This window comes from Callospermophilus lateralis, chromosome 18, assembly GCF_048772815.1.
Source record: "Callospermophilus lateralis isolate mCalLat2 chromosome 18, mCalLat2.hap1, whole genome shotgun sequence".
Lineage (NCBI taxonomy): Eukaryota > Metazoa > Chordata > Mammalia > Rodentia > Sciuridae > Callospermophilus > Callospermophilus lateralis.
Window position 1 is genome coordinate 5,671,666 of NC_135322.1, and position 24,591 is coordinate 5,696,256.

The 24,591-nt window shown below is 51.4% G+C and overlaps 1 protein-coding gene across 1 annotated transcript; it reads right to left on the reverse strand.

Annotated features, from left to right (window-relative positions):
• Positions 1-13,881: 13,881 nt before the first annotated feature.
• On the reverse strand, positions 13,882-17,901 carry LOC143384289 (sialic acid-binding Ig-like lectin 13). Its single transcript, XM_076839329.2, has 6 exons — positions 17,481-17,901; positions 17,011-17,289; positions 16,743-16,790; positions 14,682-14,939; positions 14,279-14,372; positions 13,882-13,954 (listed from the first exon to the last, which is right to left on the reverse strand). The coding sequence occupies exons 1-6, from the start codon at positions 17,899-17,901 to the stop codon at positions 13,882-13,884; spliced, it is 1,173 nt and encodes a 390-aa protein (XP_076695444.2).
• Positions 17,902-24,591: the final 6,690 nt, after the last annotated feature.

A 24,591-nucleotide genomic window follows, 5' to 3' on the forward strand; every position in this document is an offset into this window, starting at 1 on the left:
CAGGCTAGTAGAATGAATCACAAAACAAGACCCAACAATATGCTGCCTACAGGAGACGCATTTGATAGGAAAAGACATACATAGACTGAAGGTGAAAGGTTGGGAAAAATCATATCACTCATATGGACTTCGGAAACAAGCAGGAGTGTCCATACTCATATCAAATAAAATAGATTTCAAGCCAAAGTTAATCAAAAGGGATAAAGAGGGACACTACATACTGCTCAAGGGAACCATACACCAACAAGACATAACAATCATAAATATATATGCCCCAAACAATGGTGCAGCTATGTTCATCAAACAAACTCTTCTCAAGTTCAAGAGTCTAATAGACCACCATACAATAATCATGGGAGACTTCAACACACCTCTCTCACCACTGGACAGATCCTCCAAACAAAAGTTGAATAAGGAAACTATAGAACTCAATAACATAATTAATAACCTAGACTTAATTGACATATATAGAATATACCACCCAAGATCAAGCAGTTACACTTATTTCTCAGCAGCACATGGATCCTTCTCAAAAATAGATCATATATTATGTCACAGGGCAACTCTTAGACAATATAAAGGAGTAGAGATAATACCATGCATCTTATCTGATCATAATGGAATGAAATTGAAAATCAACGATAAAAGAAGTAAGGAAAAATCATGCATCACTTGGAGAATGAACAATAGGTTAATGAATGACCAATGGGTTATAGAAGACATCAAGGAGGAAATTAAAAAATTCTTAGAGATAAATGAAAACACAGACACAACATATCGGAATCTATGGGACACATTGAAAGCAGTTCTAAGAGGAAAATTTATTGCTTGGAGTTCATTCCTTAAAAAAAGAAAAAACCAACAAATAAATGATCTAATACTTCAACTCAAAATCCTAGAAAAAGAAGAGCAAAACAACAGCAAAAGAAGTAGAAGACAAGAAATAATTAAAATCAGAGCTGAAATTAATGAAATCGAAACAAAAGAAACAATTGAAAAAATTGACAAAACTAAAAGTTGGTTCTTTGAAAAAATAAATAAAATCGACAGACCCTTAGCCATGCTAATGAAGAGAAGAAGAGAGAGAACTCAAATTACTAGCATATGGGATGAAAAAGGCAATATCACAACAGACACTTCAGAAATACAGAAGATTATCAGAAATTATTTTGAATCCTTATACTCCAATAAAATAGAAGATAGTGAAGGCATCGATAAATTTCTTAAGTCATATGATCTGCCCAGATTGAGTCAGGAGGATATTGACAACCTAAACAGACCAATATCAATTGAGGAAATAGAAGAAACCATCAAAAGACTACCAACTAAGAAAAGCCCAGGACCGGATGGGTATACAGCAGAGTTTTACAAAACCTTTAAAGAGGAACTAATACCAATACTTTTCAAGCTATTTCAGGAAATAGAAAAAGAGGGAGAACTTCCAAATTCATTCTACGAGGCCAACATCACCCTGATTCCTAAACCAGACAAAGACACTTCAAAGAAAGAAAACTACAGACCAATATCTCTAATGAACCTAGATGCAAAAATCCTCAATAAACTTCTGGCGAACTGGATACAAAAACATATCAAAAAAATTGTGCACCATGATCAGGTAGGATTTATCCCTGGGATGCAAGGTTGGTTCAATATACGGAAATCAATAAATGTTATTCACCACATCAATAGGCTTAAAAATAAGAACCATATGATCATCTCGATAGATGCGGAAAAAGCATTCAACAAAGTACAGCATCCCTTTATGTTCAAAACTCTAGAAAAACTAGAGATAACAGGAACATACCTCAATATTGTAAAAGCTATATATGCTAAGCCTCAGGCTAGCATCATTCTGAATGGAGAAAAACTGAAGGCATTCCCTCTAAAATCTGGAACAAGACAGGGATGCCCTCTCTCACCACTTCTGTTCAACATAGTTCTTGAATCACTGGCCAGAGCAATTAGACAGACGAAAGAAATTAAAGGCATAAAAATAGGAAAAGAAGAACTCAAATTATCACTATTTGCAGATGACATGATTCTATACCTAGCAGACACAAAAGGGTCTACAAAGAAACTATTAGAGCTAATAAATGAATTCAGTAAAGTGGCAGGATATAAAATCAACATGCATAAATCAAAGGCATTCCTGTATATCAGCGACAAATCCTCTGAAATGGAAATGAGGACAACCACTCCATTCACAATATCCTCAAAAAAAATAAAATACTTGGGAATCAACCTAACAAAAGAGGTGAAAGACTTATACAATGAAAACTACAGAACCCTAAAGAGAGAAATAGAAGAAGATCTTAGAAGATGGAAAAATATACCCTGTTCATGGATAGGTAGAACTAACATCATCAAAATGGGGATATTAATAAAAGTTCTCTATAGGTTTAATGCAATGCCAATCAAAATCCCAACGGCATTTCTTGTAGAAATAGAGAAAGCAATCATGAAATTCATATGGAAAAATAAAAGACCCAGAATAGCAAAAAAATTGCTAAGCAGGAAGTGTGAATCAGGCGGTATAGCTATACCAGACTTCAAACTATACTACAGAGCAATAGTAACAAAAACAGCATGGTACTGGTACCAAAACAGGCGGGTGGACCAATGGTACAGAATAGAGGACACAGAAACCAATCCACAAAATTACAACTATCTTATATTTGATAAAGGGGCTAAAAGCATGCAATGGAGGAAGGACAGCATCTTCAATAAATGGTGCTGGGAAAACTGGAAATCCATATGCAACAAAATGAAACTGAATCCCTTTCTCTCGCCATGCACAAAAGTTAACTCAAAGTGGATCAAGGAACTTGATATCAAATCAGAGACATGGCGTCTGATAGAAGAAAAAGTTGGCTATGATCTACATACTGTGGGGTCGGGCTCCAAATTCCTCAATAGGACACCCATAGCACAAGTGTTAATAACTAGAATCAACAAATGGGACTTACTCAAACTAAAAAGTTTTTTCTCAGCAAAAGAAACAATAAGAGAGGTAAATAGGGAGCCTACGTCCTGGGAACAAATCTTTACTCCTCACACTTCAGACAGAGCCCTAATATCCAGAATATACAAAGAACTAAAAAAATTAGACAATAAGATAACAAATAACCCAATCAACAAATGGGCCAAGGACCTGAACAGACATTTCTCAGAGGAGGACATACAATCAATCAACAAGTACATGAAAAAATGCTCACCATCTCTAGCAGTCAGAGAAATGCAAATCAAAACCACCCTAAGATACCATCTCACTCCAGTAAGATTGGCAGCCAATAGGAAGTCAAACAACAACAAGTGCTGGCGAGGATGTGGGGAAAAGGGTACTCTTGTACATTGCTGGTGGGACTGCAAATTGGTGCAGCCAATTTGGAAAGCAGTATGGAGATTTCTTGGAAAGCTCGGAATGGAACCACCATTTGATCCAGCTATTCCCCTACTCGGTCTATTCCCTAAAGACCTAAAAAGAGCACACTATAGGGACACTGCTACATCCATGTTCATAGCAGCACAATTCACAATAGCAAGACTGTGGAACCAACCTAGATGCCCTTCAATAGACGAATGGATAAAAAAAAATGTGGCATTTATACACAATGGAGTATTACTCTGCATTAAAAAATGACAAAATCATAGAATTTGGAGGAAAATGGATGGCATTAGAGCAGATTATGCTAAGTGAAGCTAGCCAATCCCTTAAAAACAAATGTCAAATGTCTTCTATGATATAAGGAGAGTAACTAAGAACAGAGTAGGGACAAAGAGCATGAGAAGAAGACTAACATTAAACAATGATGAGAGGTGGGAGGGAAAGGGAGAGAGAAGGGAAATTGCATGTAAATGGAAGGAGACCCTCAGGGGTATACAAAATTACATACAAGAGGAAGTGAGGGGAAAGGGGGAAAAATATAAGGGGGAGAAATGAATTACAGTAGAGGGGGTAGATAAAGAAGAGGGGAGGGGAGGGGGGAAGGGGGGATAGTAGAGGATAGGAAAGGCAGCAGAATACAACAGACACCAGAATGGCAATATGTAAATCAATGGTTGTGCAACTGATGTGATTCTGCAATCTGTATACGGGGTAAAAATGGGAGTTCATATCCCACTTGAATCAAAGTGTGAAATATGATATATCAAGAACTATGTAATGTTTTGAACAACCAACAATAAAAATTAATTAAAAAAAAAGAGTCTGCAGTCAGGGGTCAGCACGTCAGGTGTGCCAGGGAGAGCCCAGGTCCACCTGGAAGGGGGCACTCAGGAGGGGACAGATCTCTGCTTCTGTCCTGTCCACCCTCAGGAATGCCCTATGGACCACTCCAGGCTGCTGGCTCTGACCCATTTCACCTCCCTACACCCTGACTGAGAGGGGGGATTGTCCTTGGCAGGGGGACGGGGCAGCTGGTGTGCAGGTGGGTGAGCAGCTGTGGGAAACAGTCTCCAGACACCACCCAGACACCACCCACAGAACAAGGGGTTCCTCGGTCACTAGAGGGTTATCCCCATTCCCACAGCCCCTCCTCTTGGGGTGAATGGAGCCCAGGGCTGCTCTGGCCCATAGGATGTGGAGGCTGAGAAGTTCTGAGACTGAGGAGGTCAGGCAGCCTCCACCCACCCATGGATCCCTGGGCACCTGGGCATCCTGGGCCTCTGCTGGACAGAGACCCACGTGGAGGAGCACCAAGATGTCACATGTCCCACCCTGACAGAGGCCACCATCTCAGTGCAGCTGCCTGAGAGAGCCCAGAGCCAACCACCAGCCACAGTGCCCAGCCAGGGTCCCGCCCACCCACAGCAGGGGACGTACAATCCCATGAGTCCTGGGGCTGATGGGCAGCAGTACCTGCCTGGAACAGCAGGCCACGGGGCACAGCTGAGGGAGAAGGAGGGATGCAGTGGGCTGCTCTTCTGCTCACTGACCTGAGAGGACTGCTCTCAGCTGGCCAGGAGGAGCCCTGTGTGGAGACCCTCTGGAGGTCTCCACTCGGTCAGCCTGGCCAGGCCGGAACTGCATTCCCAGAATCCTTTGCTCTACATGCTCCAGGCTAAAGTGGACCCAGGACCAGGTGAAGGAGAAGCAGCCACAGGGCTGGGAGGGTCAGGAAGCTGGGCTATTACAGGGACGGGTCACAGGTCATCAGGATCTGTTGGTCATCTCACTGGTGAGACGCAATGGCTCCTAACTTCCAGGCCAGAAGGAGTGTCCTGGGGACAGCCACTGGAGCAGGGATCACTGAATGCTGGGGCAAGCACTGGTGGCCCAGGGGGACCCAAGTGGCCGAGACTGAAATGGACAGCAACATGCAAACAACCAGGGAAAATGTCGTCCCTGATGCCAAGACAGTGACCTAGGACCTCTGACCTGACCTCTAGGGTCCTATTCACAGTGCCCCATCCTCCCAGGAAAGAGGGCAGGATGAGGCCCATCTCAGGACTCAGAATCCCCAGTGCCTAGGTAGGTGTGTGTGAGTGTGTGTGTGTGTGTGTGTGTGTGTGTCAGAGAGAGAGGGGGGGGAGAGAGGGAGAGAAGGAAAGAGGGAGAGGGGAGGCGGGGGAGAGAGCCAGGCAGACACTACAGAGTCAGGCTCTTCTCTGATGCTATAATGAAGCAGCTGAGTCTGGTGATTTATAAAGAGCAGAAGTTCATTTGCCTCATGGCTCTGGAGGCTCCACATGAAGAGCGTGGAGCCCCATCTTCTCCCCTGGGGGGCTCCCTGCTGTGTCATAACATGGCAGAGGGCACCACAGGGTGGGGTGGGGCAAGGACGCCACCCAGGTCTCTTCTGACAAAGCCACGAATGCCATCAGGGTCCCCACCCCCAGGAACTCATCTAATCCTCCTCAACTCCCCAAGGCCCCTCCTCCTGTGGCTTTGGGACCACATTTCCCCATGTGGACGTTGGGGGACACATTCCAATCACAGCAGGTGACATACAGATACAAAGCAAGTAGGAGCTGGGCTGCATGTCACCAGGTATTGTCATGGACGGGATTCCTGTCCCCAAACGTCCCATGACCCCATTCACATCTGTAACCTGAGAACCCTGGGGAGGCTGTGCCCACTGTAGGTGACACAGAGGCAGACCATTAAAGCCACAGATTTATGGGATACAACAAATCTAGAATGCAGCAGAGCCTCAGGGTGGGTAAGGACAGTACAGTGTTACCAAGGGAACCTTCAGGTGGCAGAGGACAGTCCCCCGGGATTCCCACCAGCATCTCTCCTCAGAGCACTGGGTGCTGAGGTCCCTGCCCTGCAGCCCCCCCCAGGCCCCCCCCAGCTCAGCGTGTGACACCTGAGAGGACTTCAGCAGAGCTCCTGAGTTGGTCACGGGCTGGTCAAGATGTCGTGGGACAGGAGCCGGCCTGCAGGCCTTAATGATGTTCATTATTCATTAGCTTCCAGGTGTGGGAAAACCATTGTCACAGATGTAAGGATAACCAAACTGGAGTTCTGGATATTAGTTGTTATGGATTTGAGCCAAAGCATCTTCTTTTTGGTCTGCAGAAACCACTCTAGTTAGTCTCTCTGGAATCCAAATCGGCTGCTGTTCTCCCTGTGGAAACACACAAACAGACCCCCGACTCCAGACAATCACTGGGTCAGGACCTTTCCATTGTCCAGTTAGAATATCCTTCCAAAGTACCTTTGGCTTATGTACATTTTTTGGACACATGTGCCTTTCCGAAGCACTAAGCCCTGATGAATCCAAATTTAGAAAGTTTAATGTAAAAAGAGTTATGTTAAGTTTATCTTTGGGGGATATATATCCCTTCCCAATTCCCTCTTTTTGTTTTAATAAGTACATTTTAATAGTTTGATGAGCTCTTTCAACTATGCCTTGTCCCTGTGGATTATACGGGATACCTGTTATGTGAGTAATGCCAAATGATGAGCAAAATTGTTTGAAAGAAGTAGAAGTATAGCCACGGCCATTATCTGTTTTTAACTGTTTTGGAATGCTCACAGTGGTAAAATTTTGTAAAAAATGGTCTATAATATCTTTAGTTTTTTCTCCGGTATGAAGGAGCCCATCAAATATCCAGAATAAGTATCAACTATAACATGCAAATATTTTAATTTTCTAAATTCCGGCAAATGTGTGACATCCATCTGCCATATATGATTAGGTATCAGTCCTCTAGGATTTACTCCAAGATTAATTTGAGGTAAAAATGTTATACAATTTTTACATTGTTTTGTTATATGTCTAGCTTGTTCCTTAGTTATTTTAAAGCGCTTTTGTAATGTGTTAGCATTAACATGGAAGCATTTGTGAAAATTTGTAGTTTCCTCTAGTATAGAAAAAATATGTATGTCATGTGTGGTTTTATCTGCTAAATCATTGTCCAAACTAAGGGCTTCAGGCAATCCTGTATGTGCCCTGATATGTCCTATAAAGAATGGATCTTTTCTGTCCCAGATTAAACTTTGTATAGCAGAAAACAAAGAGAAAACAGTAGAGGAAGGGGAAATCCTACCAGCATCTTCAAGGCATTTTATAGCATTAACTATATATAAACTGTCAGAAAATAAATTAAATATGGAATCTTTAAACATCACAAAAGCTTGTAATACTGCATTAAGCTCTACCTTTTGAGCTGATTGTTTGGGTACTAAAAATATAAAAGCTTGATCAGGGGTAACTACTGCTGCTGTACCATTATTTGACCCATCAGTGAATATATTTGGAGCATTCATGATAGGTGTTTTTCTTGTCATTTTTGGAAAAATTACAGAATGTGAGGACCAAAAAGATAACAAAGGATTAGATGGTAAGTGGTTATCAAATGAACAAATAGATTTACACATGATTATTGCCCAAGTATTTAACTCATTAGCTAACTCATCAATTTGATTTATAGTTTATGGAGTAATAATTTTATTGGGGGAAATTCCAAACACTTCCTTTGCTGCTTTTATTCCTTTGAGTATTAATTGTCCTACAGCCTCAGGATACTAGTAAGAATAGTGTTAGGAGAATAAGGTAAATGTATCCATAATAATGAAATTTCTTGCCAAAATACTCCTGTAGGAATATTTTTTGTTGGCAATACAATGAATAACAGAGGCAAATTTATATCAATTCTATCCAAATGCATGTTTTCCATATATGTTTCAATGAGTTTTAATGTCTTTCTTGCTTCAGGTGTTAACATACGGGGTGAATTTGGATCTGATGGACCTTTTAAGATATCAAATAAAGGTCCCAACTCTCCTGTTGGTATGTCTAAATAAGGCCTTATCCAATTTATGTCTTCCAATAATATTTGAAAATCATTAAGTGATTTGAGTTGATGTACTCGTATTTGAATTTTTGGTGGGCGGATCATGGTCGAGGATAATAGAATTCCTAAATAATTAATTGGAATATTTAATTGTACTTTATCTTTTGCTATCTCTAGATCATAACTTTTTAATAAGTTTGTAAGTGTGGCATAACATTCTAGCAATGTATCTTTATTTTTGTGTGCTAATAATACATTGTTCATATAATGAAATACTTGTAGTTCAGGATTTTGATTTCTAGTGGCTGGATTGCTCTGTTAACATAAATTTGACACATAGTAGGACAATTAGCCATCCCTTGAGGGAGTACTTTCCATTCATATCTCTGATCAGGACCTTCATGATTCAGCACAGGGACAGTAAATGCAAAACGTGGACTATCCTCAGGATGAATTGGAATGGAAAAAAAAACAATCCTTAATATCTATAACTAAAACATACCAGTTTTTTGGCAAAGCAGTCAATTGAGGAATCCCCAATTGAGCAGGTCCCATAATGACCATCTCTTTATTGATGGCTCTCAGGTCTTACAATAATCTCCATTTGCCAGATTTCTTTTTAATAACAAAAATGGGAGTATTATGGGGAGATACAGAAGGTTGTATATGTCCCTCTGCTAATTGTTGTTTGACCAGGTCATGGGCTGCTTGTATCTTTTCTTTAGTCAGGGGCCACTGAGGAACCCATACTGGCCTTTCTGATTTCCAAATAATTTTTATTGTCTCAGTGACCCCTTCTGAAAAACCCAATCCTTGTTTATCTGTCTCTGTTTGTATTGGTGCCGCTACACCTTGTCCTTGTCCTTGTCTCCTAATCCTTTTTCTTTTTTAAAACCTTGTCTAGCCATATTAGTGGGCGCATTTGGATTGATGTTATTGTTAATGTCAAACCTAATTGACCTAGAACATCTCATCCCCATAAATTTATAGGAAGATGATCCAATACATATGGCTGTATAGTTCCTTCACATCCTTCAGGATCCTTCCAATCTAATACCATTGCACTTCTATGGGGATTAGTTCCATTCCTAGGCCTGGAAGCATTTGAGTGGCTTGTCAAAATGGCCAATGTTTTGGCCATTCTTGGCGGGAGATAATGCTAAGGTCTGCGCCTGTATACAATAGCCCATTAAATTCATGTCCTTGTATTTTTAATTTTAGCATGGGCTGAGAATCCAAATTCAAAGAAAGCATAGCCCAATCTATACCTGTGCAGCCTAATCCCCTGGAACCTCTTTCTACAGAACAACTGGAAAATTTATCATGTAGGCTGGGTATTATTAATAACTGTGCTATTCTATCTCCTGGTGAAATTACTGATATACCCCTTGGAGAACTGGCTATAATTTTTATTTCACCTTCATAATTGGGGTCAATTATCCCAGGACTTATCATAAGTCCTTTTAGAGTAGAAGAACTGTGTCCTAATAATAAGACTACTGTTCCTTTAGGAAGAGGTCCTTTTACCCCTGTAGGAATTACCTGGACTTCCATCTCTGGAGTTAGTACTGCTCTGGCGGAGGCGCAGATGTTCAACCCTGCGCTCCCTCTGGTTTGTCTGATGAGGGATCTAATGGATAATGTGTCCTGGGCACCACCCTGATGGTGTTGGTGGGTTCCTCCAGTGCCCCGTATATTTGTGGTCGTGGGCCCCGGAGCATTTTGCCCCCATATCCGTTTTTTGGCAATGAAGTCCAATTTTTTCCTCCACAGTATCGTGGATAAATATCTGGTTTTTGTCTGTTTTTTGATAATGGAGTACCCTCCACAGTGGCCTGAGAATGGCATTCATTAGCCCAATGTCTCCCTCTATGGCATCTTGGGCAAATACCCAGTATTCTACCCCTTTGATACCCAGTTTTGTTAAACCCTCCTCCTATGGGGCAACTCCTTCTTAAATGTCCTATTTGTCCACAATAGTAGCATGTTTTTGGCCTGGCACCTAATGCCTGTTGTACTGCAGCTGCCAAGACTTGCCCCTGTTCATTAATATCTCTACATAGTTTGATATGTGTGTTAAATCTGTATTTCTCCATGGTCTAATGGCCTTCCTATACTATCTATTGGCTTGTTCATAAGCTAGCTGTTTAATTAATGGCATTGCTTGTCTGCATCCCCCAAAACTCTGGTAGCTGTTTGTAAAAGCCTATCTACAAATTCCGCATAAGGTTCATTTCCCCCCTATATTACTTTGGATAAGTGACCTTGCAAATCTCCATGCCCTTGTAAAGTTTTCCATGCCTTAACTGCAACTGAAGTGATTTGTGAATGAATGGCAGGATCATATTGAATTTGTTGCAGCTCACCCTCATAAGGTCCCTCTCCTAACAACCTATCTAGATTTCTCTGAGGATAACCGGCTGCTGCATTTCGCTTAGTCGTCTCCGTACAAAATTTCTGATTGGCAACCTTCCAAAGCGAATATTGTCCTCCATTTAGCACAGCTTTACACATATTAGCCCAATCTGCTGGCATCATGTTCAAGTTGGTAATGGATTCGACCATGCTTACAGTGAAGGGTGCTTGAGGACCACAGGTTATTACAGCCTTTTTCAGCTGCTTCACAGTTTTGAAATCTAAAGCATGGTGAATTCACTGCCCTTTCTCATTCTGAAATACAGGACATGCCAATCTCCAAGGTCCTGTCTCAGGATCCCATCTATCAACTATGGGGGTTGGGGGCCACCCAGCACATGTTGTTTCCATAGGTGGAGCTGTTGGTCGAATACCCTCTGGTGATAGAAAGGGGCTGGTAGCAACCTCCTGTTGTAACTTTTCCCCTGATAGCCCCTCCTTCTCTAAGCCTTCTTCCCCTGTTTGACTAACGACTAGATCTAAAATGTCCTCTCCTTGACTAAGCAAACAGGATTGTATCAACGTCCACAATGGTAATGTGCCAACTGGCAGAGTTCCTGGGTTTTCCTTTTTTATCTTTTTTAAATCTTCACCATGGTGATTCCATTGCGATATGTTTAACAACCTCTCTTTAATGAACCATGGGCTACATTTTTGTATCATCTTAACATATGCCCTGACTGTTCTTGATTTTACTGAGATGCCTCCTTCCTTTAACAATTTACTTAATGCCCTTTGGGTTTGGTTCTTATTGATTTTTAATCTCATATTTCTGTGACAAAGATACGGCTCACTAAGATAATGCAAAACAAATCTGAGACAAAATGAAACAAAAATAGAACAAAAATTCATTATATCAGCCTTTCTATCCTCTGGAAATGTCCATCCATCCTTTCTCCCTATCTATTCCTCAGATGCAAATAGTTTTTCCTCAGATGTGAGCGGTTTTTCTTCCGACCCACCCATCTCCAGGGACAGACAACTTAAAACAAAAGCGAAACAAAACGAAAGAAGAATCTTTAAATGGCTACCCATCCTCTCTCCCTGCCCTCAGGGGCGAGCAGTTTACCTTATCTATTACCCTCAGTCCCCATACCGGCCACGAACTGCGGAAGTCCAGCTGGGCAAAATAACCGAGAGGTGACAAGCAACTTGAAGGTTGAAGCGAGAACTACTTTATTGTGAGTGAACTCAGCAGGAACTCTGTGAGAACTCAAAGTAGCTAGCACCCAAGGTAGCAGGAGCCGCCTCTCTGCCGGACAGCAGAGGTACTTATATCCAACTAAATACACACAGCTTAACTTAATTAACATCATCTAGATACAGCAGCCAGTCATTAAGGAACCCTCATCATCTTAATGACTTGCTGGCGTTACTTCTCAAATCACTCCTCTTAGCAAAGTGCCAGGCGCCTTCTTGACTTGTTTGTGGATCTCAACAGTCAGGGACCGGATAGAGGGGAGCAGGCTGTTTCTCTGGCCCTTGTGCACTGCCCTCGAGTCCATCTTTGCAGACAGGGCAGGGGCTGAGGACCTGAGTTGGTGGCTCAGGAGGGCTTGTTTGGCATTCCAATGGCTCATGGGTGCTTCTCTTTTGAGACTCACTATACCTTTACTTTTCTGCATCCCCAAGTTCCTCCCTCAGGGCCAGTGCAGAGGCCACCCTCAGAAATGTAGGTGACACTGCATGGACCAAAGTCCACAGGGCCACAGAAAGATGGAGACCTGGCAGGGACGGGCCAGACCACTGTCCCCTCTACCAGGCAGCAGTTGCTTCAGTGACCCTAGAGAGAGCAAGGCATGTGGAGGTGGAGGTGGGCAGGGCTCCAGCACAGTCTGAGGAGGTGGCTTTATCATGATGGCACTGGGGAGCCTGCCAGGTCCTCACAGGGAGGGACACTCGTCCACCTGGGAACTCTGAGGGAAGACTCTGGTTCTGACGGAGATTCGAGAAAGGGGGACCAGGGAAGCCTTTGGGCCCCTCAGTTTTGGGTCTCCAGCATCTCGGGATCCCATCAAGACCTGTCCCACCCCCCGTCCTCCACCCTGAGCTCCACCCAGGTCCATGGTAAAGCAGAGGGCAGTCGTCTCACTGCCCGAGGTCTGCACGGAGGACCTCAGCTGCACCCACCATCGACCTCTGCTGCACCCACCGTCGCAGCTCTCTCCCACACTCACCTGTGCACACGCACCACTACCACCCCCAGGGCCAACACAGACCCACTCTGTCCCCATCCTCCCAGACTCTGCCCTGCGCATGTGCGTTCTGCCCTGTACAAGTCCCCAGACTCTGCACCCCCTTCACTCCCTCCCCTCAACCCCTCCTCAAAGGGTGCAAATCCTATATTCTATAATTCCTGTAGCCTATAGTGTCGCCAAAACCAGAAATCAGGACAAAGGTATTTCGCCTCCATGTGATCCACCAGCCACAGCCTTCTGACACAGCCACAGTACCGACTGCTCAGCGCCCGCGTAGGCACAGAGATGCCCAGCAGTGCCCTTGGAGACTCAGCATGAGTGGAAGCCTGGACCCCAGGGTTGGTGGGAATCCCCCAGCCTCAGGCTCCCCGAGGACTGGTGCATTCTGGGAGTCATAGGCCAGACTCCAAGGCCTGGAGGTGACCAAGAAGTGCAGAGGCAGGAAGGGGTGGAGCTGTGTGTCGGGAGCAGGGTCTGCGCCTGCCAAGTCTCGGATCCCAGTAGCCTGGCCCTGAAGGTGTGGGGGTCTGCAGAGGAGGGAGGACAGCTCTGGGGGAGAGTCCACAGCACGGCACTGGGAGGCCCTCTCGTCCAGGCTCCCTTGTTTCCCAGTCACCATCCATGGAGAGGACACGCAGCTGGTCCAGCCGTGGAGGAGGTGGGCACATGCTGGAGGCTGGTGCTAGGGACAGATGGCAGGAGCTGAGGTGGATCCAGTGAGCAGGGAGACCAGGGTCAGAGTGGACAGACATCAGGGAGGCCAGGCTTAGGAGGAAAGAAACTCCAGGTGGTGACTGAGGGGACCAGGGAGGTACAGCAAGGTCCAGGTGGGGACCCACTTGGCTCTGCTGTACAGAGAGACCCTGAGTCAGTAGCCACACAGGACCCCAGCAGGAAGGGTGGCCTTCAGGACAGGGACAGGCAGCTTATTTGCAGCCATGGGGAGGTGTCCAACCTAGGGCCATGATGGGGGAGGGGTCCCTGATCATGTGGGAGGCGGAGACGCCATGTCACTGACCTGAGACTACCGGGTGACACTGTTTCCGAGGTCCACGCCCATTGCTGGCCTAGCTGCCCTCTTCCTGGGGGACCTCACTCTGAGGGAAGAAACCAGGGCCCTCAGGGGGGCAGCTGGGTACAGTGGGCAGTGGTCGCCTGTCCTGTGACCTCTCAGAGACTGGAGGTGACTAAGGGAAGGCGAGGAGGCCTGACTGAAGACCTCCTTGTTGAGCCTTGTTTCCCCCCACGTTGGGCCAGAACTGGGGACAGGCAGCGATGGCCCATGGCCCAGGCAGCACTCCCTCAGCCCCTGCCTGGCCAGAGCAGTCTTCACCCCTTGGGTCCCCAGCTCTGGACTCTGGGATTCAGTGCCAGGTGCCTGCCCTGCCCACACCTCCTCTCCACCCCTGGGCAGCGCTGACCTGAGCAAGATGAGGCAGAGGCCGAGGAGCAGGATCTTGACAGCCACCTCCCCAATGGCCACCAGGACCACCTGGGCCATGGGCCCTGACCTCCCTGCAGAGAAGTGGACGAGGCCAGGGTCACCTGCTAATCCACAACCCATGTCCCGCCTCCACCTGAGGCCATGGACATGGCTCCTCCATCCTCTTTCATACCTAGTGTGGGGCCATCAGCCCAGGCCTCCCCCAGGCCCTAACTGCCCAGCAGCTGGACCCCAAGCACTGTCCAGCCTCACAGCTGACTTGAGGCTGAGCAGAGGACCCTCATGCCCCCTGCTGCGCATGTGGGCATTTGCTCAGAGGCCTGGGACCTGCAGGTCCTTCCTGGGCTGGGGTCTGGTGAGCAGCCCACTGTGAAACTCACTCTGCAGTGACAGGCTCAGGGAGATGTGCTGGGAGCCCAGAGGGTTCTGAGCACGGCAGGTGAATTCCCCTCCCTCCCTGAGGTGCTCTGCAGACAGCTCCAGCACCCCAGGGTCTATGGTCTGCGAGGGATACAGAGTCAGGTTCCCCCAGGACCAGCTCAGCCTGGCAGGGGGACGGCTGTCGACGACACAGAAGAGACGCAGAGATTGACCCCCCAGGATGGAAAGAGATGAGCCATTCCCCAGGGTTGTGGATGCTGTGGAGAAAGAGACAGAGGGTCAGAGTGACAAAGAGCAAAGGAAAGAGGAAGAATACAGGAGACTGCAGAGGGGTCGATTCAGGGACAGACACGTACTGAGAGAAACAGAGACCCAGAGATGGAGAGCATGACCCTGGGCCTGACTCAGCCCCCCTCCCTGGGTGGTGTAGATCCAGCTCTGTCCTGATGGGCTCTGTCCCCTGGACTCAGGCCCCAGCTCTCTCAGAGGAAGCATCTTGGGCTTCACAGGATCCTCAGGCAAGTTGTGAGTCCAGCCCTAGATTCCAGGTCCCCAGGGACCCTCGGTGACACTTCAGATGCCAGACTTTCCTAGAGACTCTTGCCCTCTACCACATCCTCACCTGACGCCAGCCTCTGGTTTATCAGCCTGTTTCTAAGAGGGACTCACTCCCAGGCACTCAGAGTCCGATGGACTGGGGACCCAGGAGCAGGTGTCCCTAAGGCCCCGTGACAAGTGATGGGGACAGCAATGTAAATGAGACAGTGAGACGATGTGGTCAGGAGGGCTTCCTGGAGGAGGCGCAGCTTCCTTACACACAAAGTACCCCGTGAAGGTCAAGTTTGGCAAAGATGGTGGAGGAGGAAGGGGCTCCGCAAGGGGAACAGAGAGTGCCCAAGGACCAAGGCCCAGTGCACCAGGGAGAGCCCAGGACTTGCAGGGAGGTGGGAGGGGTGTGCAGGGAGGTGGGGGGCGGACTCACACAGGGCCTCAGAGGTCAGGGGAGGAGCTTGTTCTTGGAAATTCAGAGGGGGACCCCAGAGCTGCCACAGAGCTGATGACTACGACTCAGGACAGACCTCCACCCACTCCCTGTGCAGTCAGCAAGCTCCAAGGGAAAGGCCAGGCGTGGTGTGAGGAGGAGGGCCCCCAGGCCTGGACAGAGCTTCCCAGGACCAAGGTCAAACAGGCGTCACCTGGGCACTGAGCAGAGGGGGTGGGAGTCCCCGGAACTGCCCCTGGGAAGAGGCCTCCTCCAGGGAAGACGGGGCTCATGCAGACACGCCACCCAGTCGTCACCAACACGGGCAACGAGGCCTGGGACCCGCTCTCCCCCTGGGTGCTGGGAGGGGACTCCCTGGAGACCCTCTGCCTTTCCTCCAGGTCAGAGGGACAGACGAGCCAGCTCCTGTGGTTTAGGAATTTACGCCACTGACCACGCGGGAGGGACACAGGAGACTGTTCCCTGCACAGTCCTGTTGGGAGATGACCAGGGCTGGGCGCATGGCACCAATTTGGTTGTCAGAGGACGCCCACAGAACAGGGTCCATCTGGGCAGTGGGACACCCTCACCACCAAGAACAAGGACCCTGAGTGCTACTGACATGCAGGGACCTCTCAGTCCTCAGGGGCACAGTCCAAGGCTCAGCGCAGCCTGCATGGACACTGGCCACCTCTGGGAGGGACCTAGGCTCTGGGGACAGACTGCAGTGCGTGTTCTGCGTGTGCCCTGGACTGTGCCTCCTCCCACAAGCACTTAGATCAAAGCTGTTGGGGAATAAGAAGAGGAGGCTGGAGGCGGGTCCAGGAGAGGCTGGGAGGGGGCTGGGAGCCCAGTTCTGCTGTGAGAGTGTCACCCTGTCCCTGTGGGGGTGAGGGGCAGGTGCTGGAGTCCAGGGAGCCTGGGAGGTGGGGACAGGAGCTCAAGTCAGCCATGGGGCTGTGGTGGGGAGAGTCACTGGGTTCCCCAAAAAAGAGTCTGTCACCAGGGTGAGGGGACCCAGCCCTGCCCTGAGCTGAAGAGGCCCTGCCCCCCCAGGCCCAGCGAGGCCCCTCCCTACCTGGGCCAGCTCCTGGGGACACAGTTACAGTCAGGTTCTGTGGAGAGTCTGGGGCAGGGAGACACGCAGACCTGTCAGTGGGAGGCTGGGGACATCAGCCCTCTGTCCCAGGAGCCTCATGGTGGGGAGGGGTGGAGGCTGCATCCTCCTGGCCCAGCCCCCACATGACTTCAGGACCCAGCACCCAGTGTCCAGGGTCTGACCCCTCTCCCTGCTCCCTCAGGGATCAGCCCCATCAGAGACCCAGGTGTCCCAGCCCAGCTCTCACATGAGACGTTCAGGTGGACGGTCTTTGTCCTGGTCACACGGGCCCCAGGCAGGGTCACCTGGCAGGTGAGGTTGGTGCCATGGTCCTGGGGCCGCGGGGTGAGGGTGAGCACCGAGGAGTGGATGATGTTGGGGCCCAGGGAGGACACAGAGGGCCCTACCCAGGAGAAGGTGGGGGGCGTCCCCTGCTCACAGGCCCAGGGCACAGAGCAGGTCAGGTTGCTGGGACGGCCAGACTCCAGGGTCCCAGGGACGAGGATGTCAGGGGTGTGGGTCAGGGCTGGTGAGCAGAGGGGACAGGCAGGGTCAGGAGGGAGGGTGGAGATGGGGCCCTGAGAGAAGCTCAGGCTCTGACCCAGCTGCTCCCTGAGCCCCTAATGCCTGACCCAAACTCCCCCAGGGCAGGGTCCCACCCAGCTCTGCCCTGCTGCCCCGTGACCTCCCTGAGGCTGCCTTGACCTGGCGCCTTACCTGTCACACGCACTGAGACCATGTCATATAGGTAACTGAGTCTCAAGTCTCCTCTCTCCACCTGAAAGTAGTAGGACCCCGCGTCCGTCTTCCTGGCGTCTCTGATGCTCAGGGAGCAGTTGTCGGTTCTTGGGTCCCCAAGGAGCTGGAACCGGTCCTGGGTCTCCTCCCGCACTTTCCGGGCAGGGTCATTGGTGGCCACTGGAGCATCCGTGTTCCTATCCCGTCGCCGGAACCAGTAGCCATGCGCTGGGTCCCTGTTAGTCCAGCTGCTCCAGGGGTAGGAGAATTGGCAGGGCACATGGACACACAGGCCCTCCTGCACTGTCACCTCCCTGGGCACCTCCAGGGTGTAACCCCCCTGGCCCTCCACCCGCCCACAGCCCTGCAGCAGGGGCAGCAGCAGCAGCAGCAGCAGCATGTCGGCCAGGGCTGCAGGGCCACAGGGGAAGTCTGCCCCCAGAGCTCCTCTCTGAGGAACTAAGAGCCCACAGGAGGAGGCCCACGGGGGGGACAGAGGGGACGGTGGCCTCCTAGAGGAGGAGCTTCAGCCAGCCTCTGCCAGGGCGGCCTCCGCCCTTGGAGACCAGCCCCCACCACCACATCCAGCCTGCAGCCCTGAGGACAGAGAGGACAGGGACCCTCCCTGAGTCACCCGTCTCCTCCCTCCCTGTTGACATTCTTCCCCTTAGGAGAGACTATTCCCCAATGTCACTCTTGGGTTTCCTAACCAGAGCCCTGAGTGACCCCAGGGTAAAGGAGACAAGGGAGGCCACTGGGGTGAGCAGACCACCTCTCCTCCCTCCCTCAGCAGCCACACAGGGTGACACCCTCTCTGCACAGCAGACCTGGACACTGTCCCCAAGGACTCCCCACCTTGGGGACAGACACTCATTCCTCAGGCACCGGGGCCACACTGGGGTCACATAGGCTGCATGAAGGACTGCTCCCGCCCTGACTGGACTTTGGTCCCAGGGGACTGTGCAGAGGAGACACAGGGCTGGGTTCTCTATGGTAAAACACCAAGGACACAGAGGGACCCGGCTGACAGGTGACCTGAGGGACAGAGACCCAGGCTGAGGCCTCATGAGGAGGGACTGGCCAGGAAGACAGTGGGAAGGGAAGAGGCAGATTTTAAAAGGGGCAAAACGTCCCCTCAATTCCCAGCCACCAGGACGGACTCCCTCACCGCCATGCTCTCTGCTGCCCGGTCACTCCAGAGCATGTGGACCTGGGGCCTCCAGAGCTGGTTAGCTCTGTCCCCAGGAGTCCCAGGAACAGAAGGGACAGAGCACGAAATGCCAGTGTGGACGGTCCACCCTGGGGTGGCCAGGATTTCGTGTGAGCAGCAGCATGCGCCTGAGTACAGTGATCTGCAGCTGGGGCAGGTCGTGGGGGTCCTGGGAGGGGAGCCCTGTGACTCGTGTGGGTTTTCCTTGAAACCTTTTTCTGGGGAGGGGAAAGATGTGTCATGTGGGTAAATGTACCCCCAAAACAACTGCTCCATGATTGAGGACCAAATGAGTGTCCTCCAGGACAGGCCACCAGAGCACCCAGGGCCACCCTTGTCCTGGTCCCCGTGGCCACCCCTGCTCCCCTCGGGCAGCCCTGGCCTTCCTCTGCAGCTCTCCATCTGAGCTCACCCCCTGCAACACCATGGCTTCCTCTGAGACTCTGCGAACACAGGAAGTTGGGCTGTGTTCGTCCACTCAGCCCCATGGACCTGTCCATTCCATGGTATCCCCAGAACCAGCTCCCAAAACCTGGGGTGGGGTCGTGCCCTGTGATGGCTGGGGGGAGGGGTGGGGTTCCACATGCAGCCCCCCCTCACCACCCCCTGCATTGCCAGCTGCAGTCCCACCTGCAGCCCTCCTAGGCCCCCCGCTGCCCAGACACCCTCCCAGCAGGAGCAACTGCAGAGCCCAGTGGGCAGAAGGGCTGCTCAGGACCCTCTGTTTTCCATAGTCTCCAATTTGCAAAGAAAAACAGAAGAACAGGAAGGAGAGACCTGGGGAAGCCACAGAGAATCTGCATGTAAGAGAGGAACTTCTGAGAGAGCTGGAGAAGCCTCTTGTTCCACTTCCCCAATTTAGAAGAAGACCCCCAGGTCAGAGTGGTGAGTGCTGAGGGCTGAATGCTGTGTCCCTCCAAAATCCACATGTTGACATCCTAACTGCCAAGGGGAGGGTCACAGGAGGTGGGGACTTTTGGGAAGTGATTGGTCCTGGGGCAGAGCCCTGATGAATGAGATTAGTGTCCTTACAGAAGGGACCCAAGGGAGCTCCTTTGCCCTTCTGCCACAGGAGGACACCAGGAGGAGGCAGGGTCGAGGAGGACACTGGCCTCCCCAGACATGGGGTCTGCCAGCCCCTGGGCTGTGGGCTTCCAGCCTCCAGAACTGTGAGGAGCAAATCTCTGCTGTTCACAAGCCCCCAGGTGAGGCCTCTCCCCACAGCCCAAGGACTCAGAAAGACAGTGGGTCCCCTCTCTTGCCTCTTGTCTGGGGCAGCGACCTCATCAAACAATGTCCACCAGGGCTGACTGGGCTGGGGGGAAAGTCCCGTCAGATGGGGGGGAAGGACTGTCAAGTCTGTCCAGGGGACAAGGAGAAGCTGCGTTCATGCCACAGCCAGGTGGTGCCCATTCACACTGGGCCCTGAGGTCTGCAGCTGAGGGGGGAAGAGGACAGGTCCAGTGGTTTCCTTGAGGGACAGCAATGTCTGGATGGGGACACACAAGTCCCCAGACAATGCCAGTGCCACAGGGCAGGTGGCTGAGATGGGCAGGCCCAGCTGGGGGTGAGGGGATCTTGCTCTTCTGGAGAGGGAGGTGAACTCTCAGGGGACACAGGCAGAGGGACATGGTGGGGACGTCGGGCAGACCTGAGGGACATGGGTTACCCAGGGGACGCTGAGACAAAGGCCATTCCTGGCTGAATTCCCCACACCTCTGAAGCCCCCTCTGGCCTTCTACAGGGTGCCAGGATCCAGCCTCCCCGTGAGTGCCACAGCCCCTCCCAGGTCACCTCTCCAGGTCTCCCCTCCCTGCTGTGCCTAGACAGTGCCACCCCATGCTACGGCGTCTGGTGGTGTCCTCCCTGTCCTCAGTGTCCAGGTCCAAAGCTGCCTCCTCTGAATGCTCCAGACCCCTCACATAGGGACCAGGGAGAATCCTGGGGACAGTGGGAGCTGTCGTTTACTGAGCACGTGTCCCGTGCTGGCCACCATCCTACCTGTGTGCCTGTCACAGAATCCTGGACTTGAGTCTAAGGGAAGGCAGCTTCTCCCCATCCACACATCCAGCTTTCTGTGTCGAGGGGAGAGGCCAACAGGCCCAGGGAGCCCAGGACAGGCCAGGGAGCAGGAGGAGTCTGGGGTCCAGACCCAGGTCACATGCTGTCCCTGCCCTGGTCATCACATGAAGCAGGAGCAGGCAGCTCAGGTTCCAGACTCAGGTCCCCATCTGCAGTGTCAGGACAGTCCCCACACAGCGTGAGACTGCAAGGAAGGGCCCAGGGAGCTGCCAGCCGGTCACCCCAGAGCCAGCTGCGAACAGGGACTGGATGTGGGCTGGACACTCGGTCACACCCCACAGTGTGCTGGGCTCCCAGGACAGGCACCATGTGCTCTGCCCAGAGGAAGCGCTGATAAGTCATTGAAGCACAGAGGGGGGTGGGCTGAGGAGAAGGGGTCCCTGCAGCTACCTGGAGTTAAAAATTTAAAGACCATATGTAGGCCTTTAAATTTAAAATGGCTTAAAATTAAATAAGCAAAAAATTCAGGTCCTCAGTCCCACCATCCGTCAAGTGCTTGGCCGCCCCCCGTGGCCAGTGGCCACCACATGGGACATGCAGACATAGACCTTCTGCACCATTGCAAAGGTTCTACTGGACAGTTGCTCTAGGCCAGTTACAGGAGATGTTTTGAAGATTAAAAACCAATGTCTTTATCAATAAAAAGTAGAGAGAGAACCACAAATGACCCCTCCCACCACCCCGTGAGAAAGCACCCTGCATGGGACAAGGAGAGGCCCAGGGGGGACAGAACCTCATCCTCAACAGGGCAGAGAGGGGGCAGCTGGGAGGGAGACTGAGAGTGTCCAGGACGCAGGAGGAGGAGCAGGGCAGGGCAGGCCAGGAGCCTGGGAGGGCAGGGGAAAGGCGGGCTGCTGACCTCCACAAGGCAGGGCTCAGAGGACACCAGGTCTCAGAGCTTCCCGCTGAGCAGGGGGGACCCACTGAGGCCACATCCCTCCTGGAGCAGGCCCCTCCTGATCTCAGGGGCTGGAGGCTGGAGGGAAGCAGGGAGCCCATGGCCAGGGGTCCCGGACCCTCCCCAGGAGGACACCATCAGCACCTCTGACCCTCACCTGCACTGGGATAAGGAAGGGCACCGTCCAGGGCGGATCCTGCTCGTCCTTCTTCTGAGGTCAAGACAACCTGGTATTAAAGTCAGGTCTGGGGTGTTGAGGACTAGAGCAGAGGGGACGCCCGCAGTTCATCTCCTCCAGCCCCTAGGTCCCCTGAGACGGGGCTTGGTGAGACCTTGGGCTCCTTCATGCTCAGTGTCCCCAGGACTTAAGGACCTTGGACCTGACTCCTTCATTCTTCCCCAGGAGGAATCGGGCTACCTGACCTGAGACCTGGAGGACAGCCCCGTCCAGCAAGGGGGTGAGTGGAGAGCGACGGGGAAGAGCTCAGAGTCCCAACCAGGGACAACTGCACTGGGAAGGCCTCAGGGTCTCCCTGCAGGGACAGTCAGGGAGGGAGCTTGGAGACAGAGGCTCCTACAAGTCTGAAGACCCATCTGGGACCTGAGAGATGACATCATGGGCAGCATGGCCACTGGCCACTCGGCTTGTCAGTCAGAGCTGACCAATGGGAGCAGGCTGGGCGGGTCCTGGGCTGAGCTCTGACTCTAACCCTTCACCTCCTCCATCTGCCTCAGTGTTTCCCTTCCCACTTCATCTCCATCATCCCATGCCCTGGAGTCACCAGAGGGGCTGGAAGGGTCCCCAGGTCAGCACTGCTGAGGACGGGAAAGGACACAGCCCACAAATGCCCAAAGACAGACAGTGGCTTCCCGGGGCGCTGCACTTGCTGAGCTTCTGTGCCGTGTTAGAGACTCAGGTGCTGAATTCTAAGGTGGAAAGCTTCAACGCACAGCGGCAGCTGAGAGGATCCCGTAGGAACATGTATGGATCAGTGGACATGAGAGGCAGGCGCAGTGTGGGCATGGGGTGTCCCCAGTTTATGTGTCGCACCTGCAACAAACTGTGGGGGGCTCAGATGTGCAGGGCTATCTCTGTGCCAATTGCTCTCCTTAAACTTTCCTGTTTCTTCTTAAGTGGTCTCTCCCCTCACCAAGGGCCTGAGCTCTTCACAACCAGAAGAAGAGACAGTAAAGTTGGGACAGTTAAGGAGCCCTGAGCTCAGGGCCCATGATACGACATCGGGGCTCTTCTGCGCTGTCCTCTTGAATGTCCCCAAACGTCTAACTCAGTGTGCTGATCACATGGCACCACACAGGGACAAAGACTCAGGGGAAGGGGATGGGAACGGGGGGAGGGGGCAGACACTCCTCAGTGGCCAATCCCGGGCAGGTGCCAGCCGCCTGGCCAGCTCAGGGGTCCCTGCCCTCGGGGGCTACCTGACAGACCCCCTTCACAGGGTACTGCCAGACAGCAGCTAGGACAGGGCCTGGCCAGGGAGGCCCCAGGGAGGCAGCCCCAGACTCCCTGTGGAGGCCAGGTCTGAGCTCCCTGGTGGCTGGCCACGCTCCTCTGAAGTCTCTAGAAAGACTCCACCTGCTTCTTCCAGCTCCGGGGTTGCTGCTGGTCCATCCTGCCCTCCATGTCCACTGGCTGCTTCCCTGTGTCTCTGTCCAGAGGGCCCTGGAGCCCTGGAACCTGGACATGGGACTCTGTGGTCATTGCCAAAGTTTCTCCTGGGATAAGGACACTAGGCACTGGGTCTAGGTCACTCGAATCCAGCAGGACCTCATATTAACCTGGTGACAAGTCACGTTCACAGCCTGGCTCAGGACTTGAACTCACGTCTCTGGGGGCGGCTGCACCCACAGCTCTGGGTGTCAGTGAGCAGGATGACAGACACCCTGATGCTCCCCAAGGCCCTCCACTCCCTCCCTCCCTCCTGGTGGTCCCCATGGACTTGGGAGGAGGCCCAGAGCCCTGGACTCTGCTGTCATGGCCTCCATGGTGGCCCTGCCCCCCACAGCACTGGACACAGGGTCACAGCCGCTGTCCCCATACAGCCCTGACTGAAGCCATCCACAGCCCCGGGAAGAGCACGGGAGTGAGTGAGCCCGGATGGACTCGTCCAGGTCACCCTCTGGCCACACAAAGGGACAGACATGCTGCTCACGGTGGCATGAGTCTCAGAACACAGCGCCAACTGCTCCCTGCGCTGCCCGCTGGGCACAGCCCGGAGGTGGGGCAGGAAGGACGCGCAGGGAGCAGAGGGTCCCAAAGGGCAGGAGTGAGGTCCTGACTCCTGGGCTCCACCCACTGTCCCAGGCGGTCACTCCCAGGCCACTCTCCCTCCCGGGCCAGCTACCCCCAGGTCTACAGCTCGACCAGGCCACCCCCAAGCGTCCTGTAATCACCAGGCTGACTCATTCAAAGGTGGACATTTCAGGGGGGGGAGGACAACCTGTGATTTATTTAAAAAAACAAACAAACAACAAACAAAAACGCCGGTGAGGACTAAGAGCAGCTCATAGGGTGAGTCTCTAGGCTTCTCCTCGGCAGCTGCCCCTCTCCCTGAGAAGCACCAAGGAATGTTGTCCCCTGCACATGTGTCCCCTCTGCCTCCCTCCATGTCAGATGGGAAGAGACCTCAGAATCAGGCTGGAGTTCCAATTCCAGCCCTGCCCCGAGCAGCACAGGAACCCTGAGACAGTGGCATAGCCTCTCTGAACCTCAGTCTCTTCATCTGCACTGTGGGGTGATCATCTTACAGGACGCTCCAGCACATGAGTGCACTGACAGCAAAGCCCCTGGCTGGAGACTCCCACAGCACAGCCCAGGGCCACATAAAAGCCCCTGGAAGGTGGATGCACGTGCGTTGGGTTTGTTTTTCAGGGGAAAGCTG

What these genes read in the sequence shown, in the direction of transcription:
- LOC143384289 (XM_076839329.2), bottom strand. Translation starts at nt 17,901, where the DNA reads ATGCTGCTGCTGCTGCTGCTGCTGCCCCTGCTGCAGGGCTGTGGGCGG. An exon ending in CGTCCACCTGAACGTCTCAT is followed by an intron (nt 16,791 to 17,010) that starts GTGAGAGCTGGG and finishes TCCCTGCCCCAG; the next exon opens with ACTCTCCACAGAACCTGACT. An exon ending in CTCTGCCTCATCTTGCTCAG is followed by an intron (nt 13,955 to 14,278) that starts GTCAGCGCTGCC and finishes TTCTTCCCTCAG; the next exon opens with AGTGAGGTCCCCCAGGAAGA.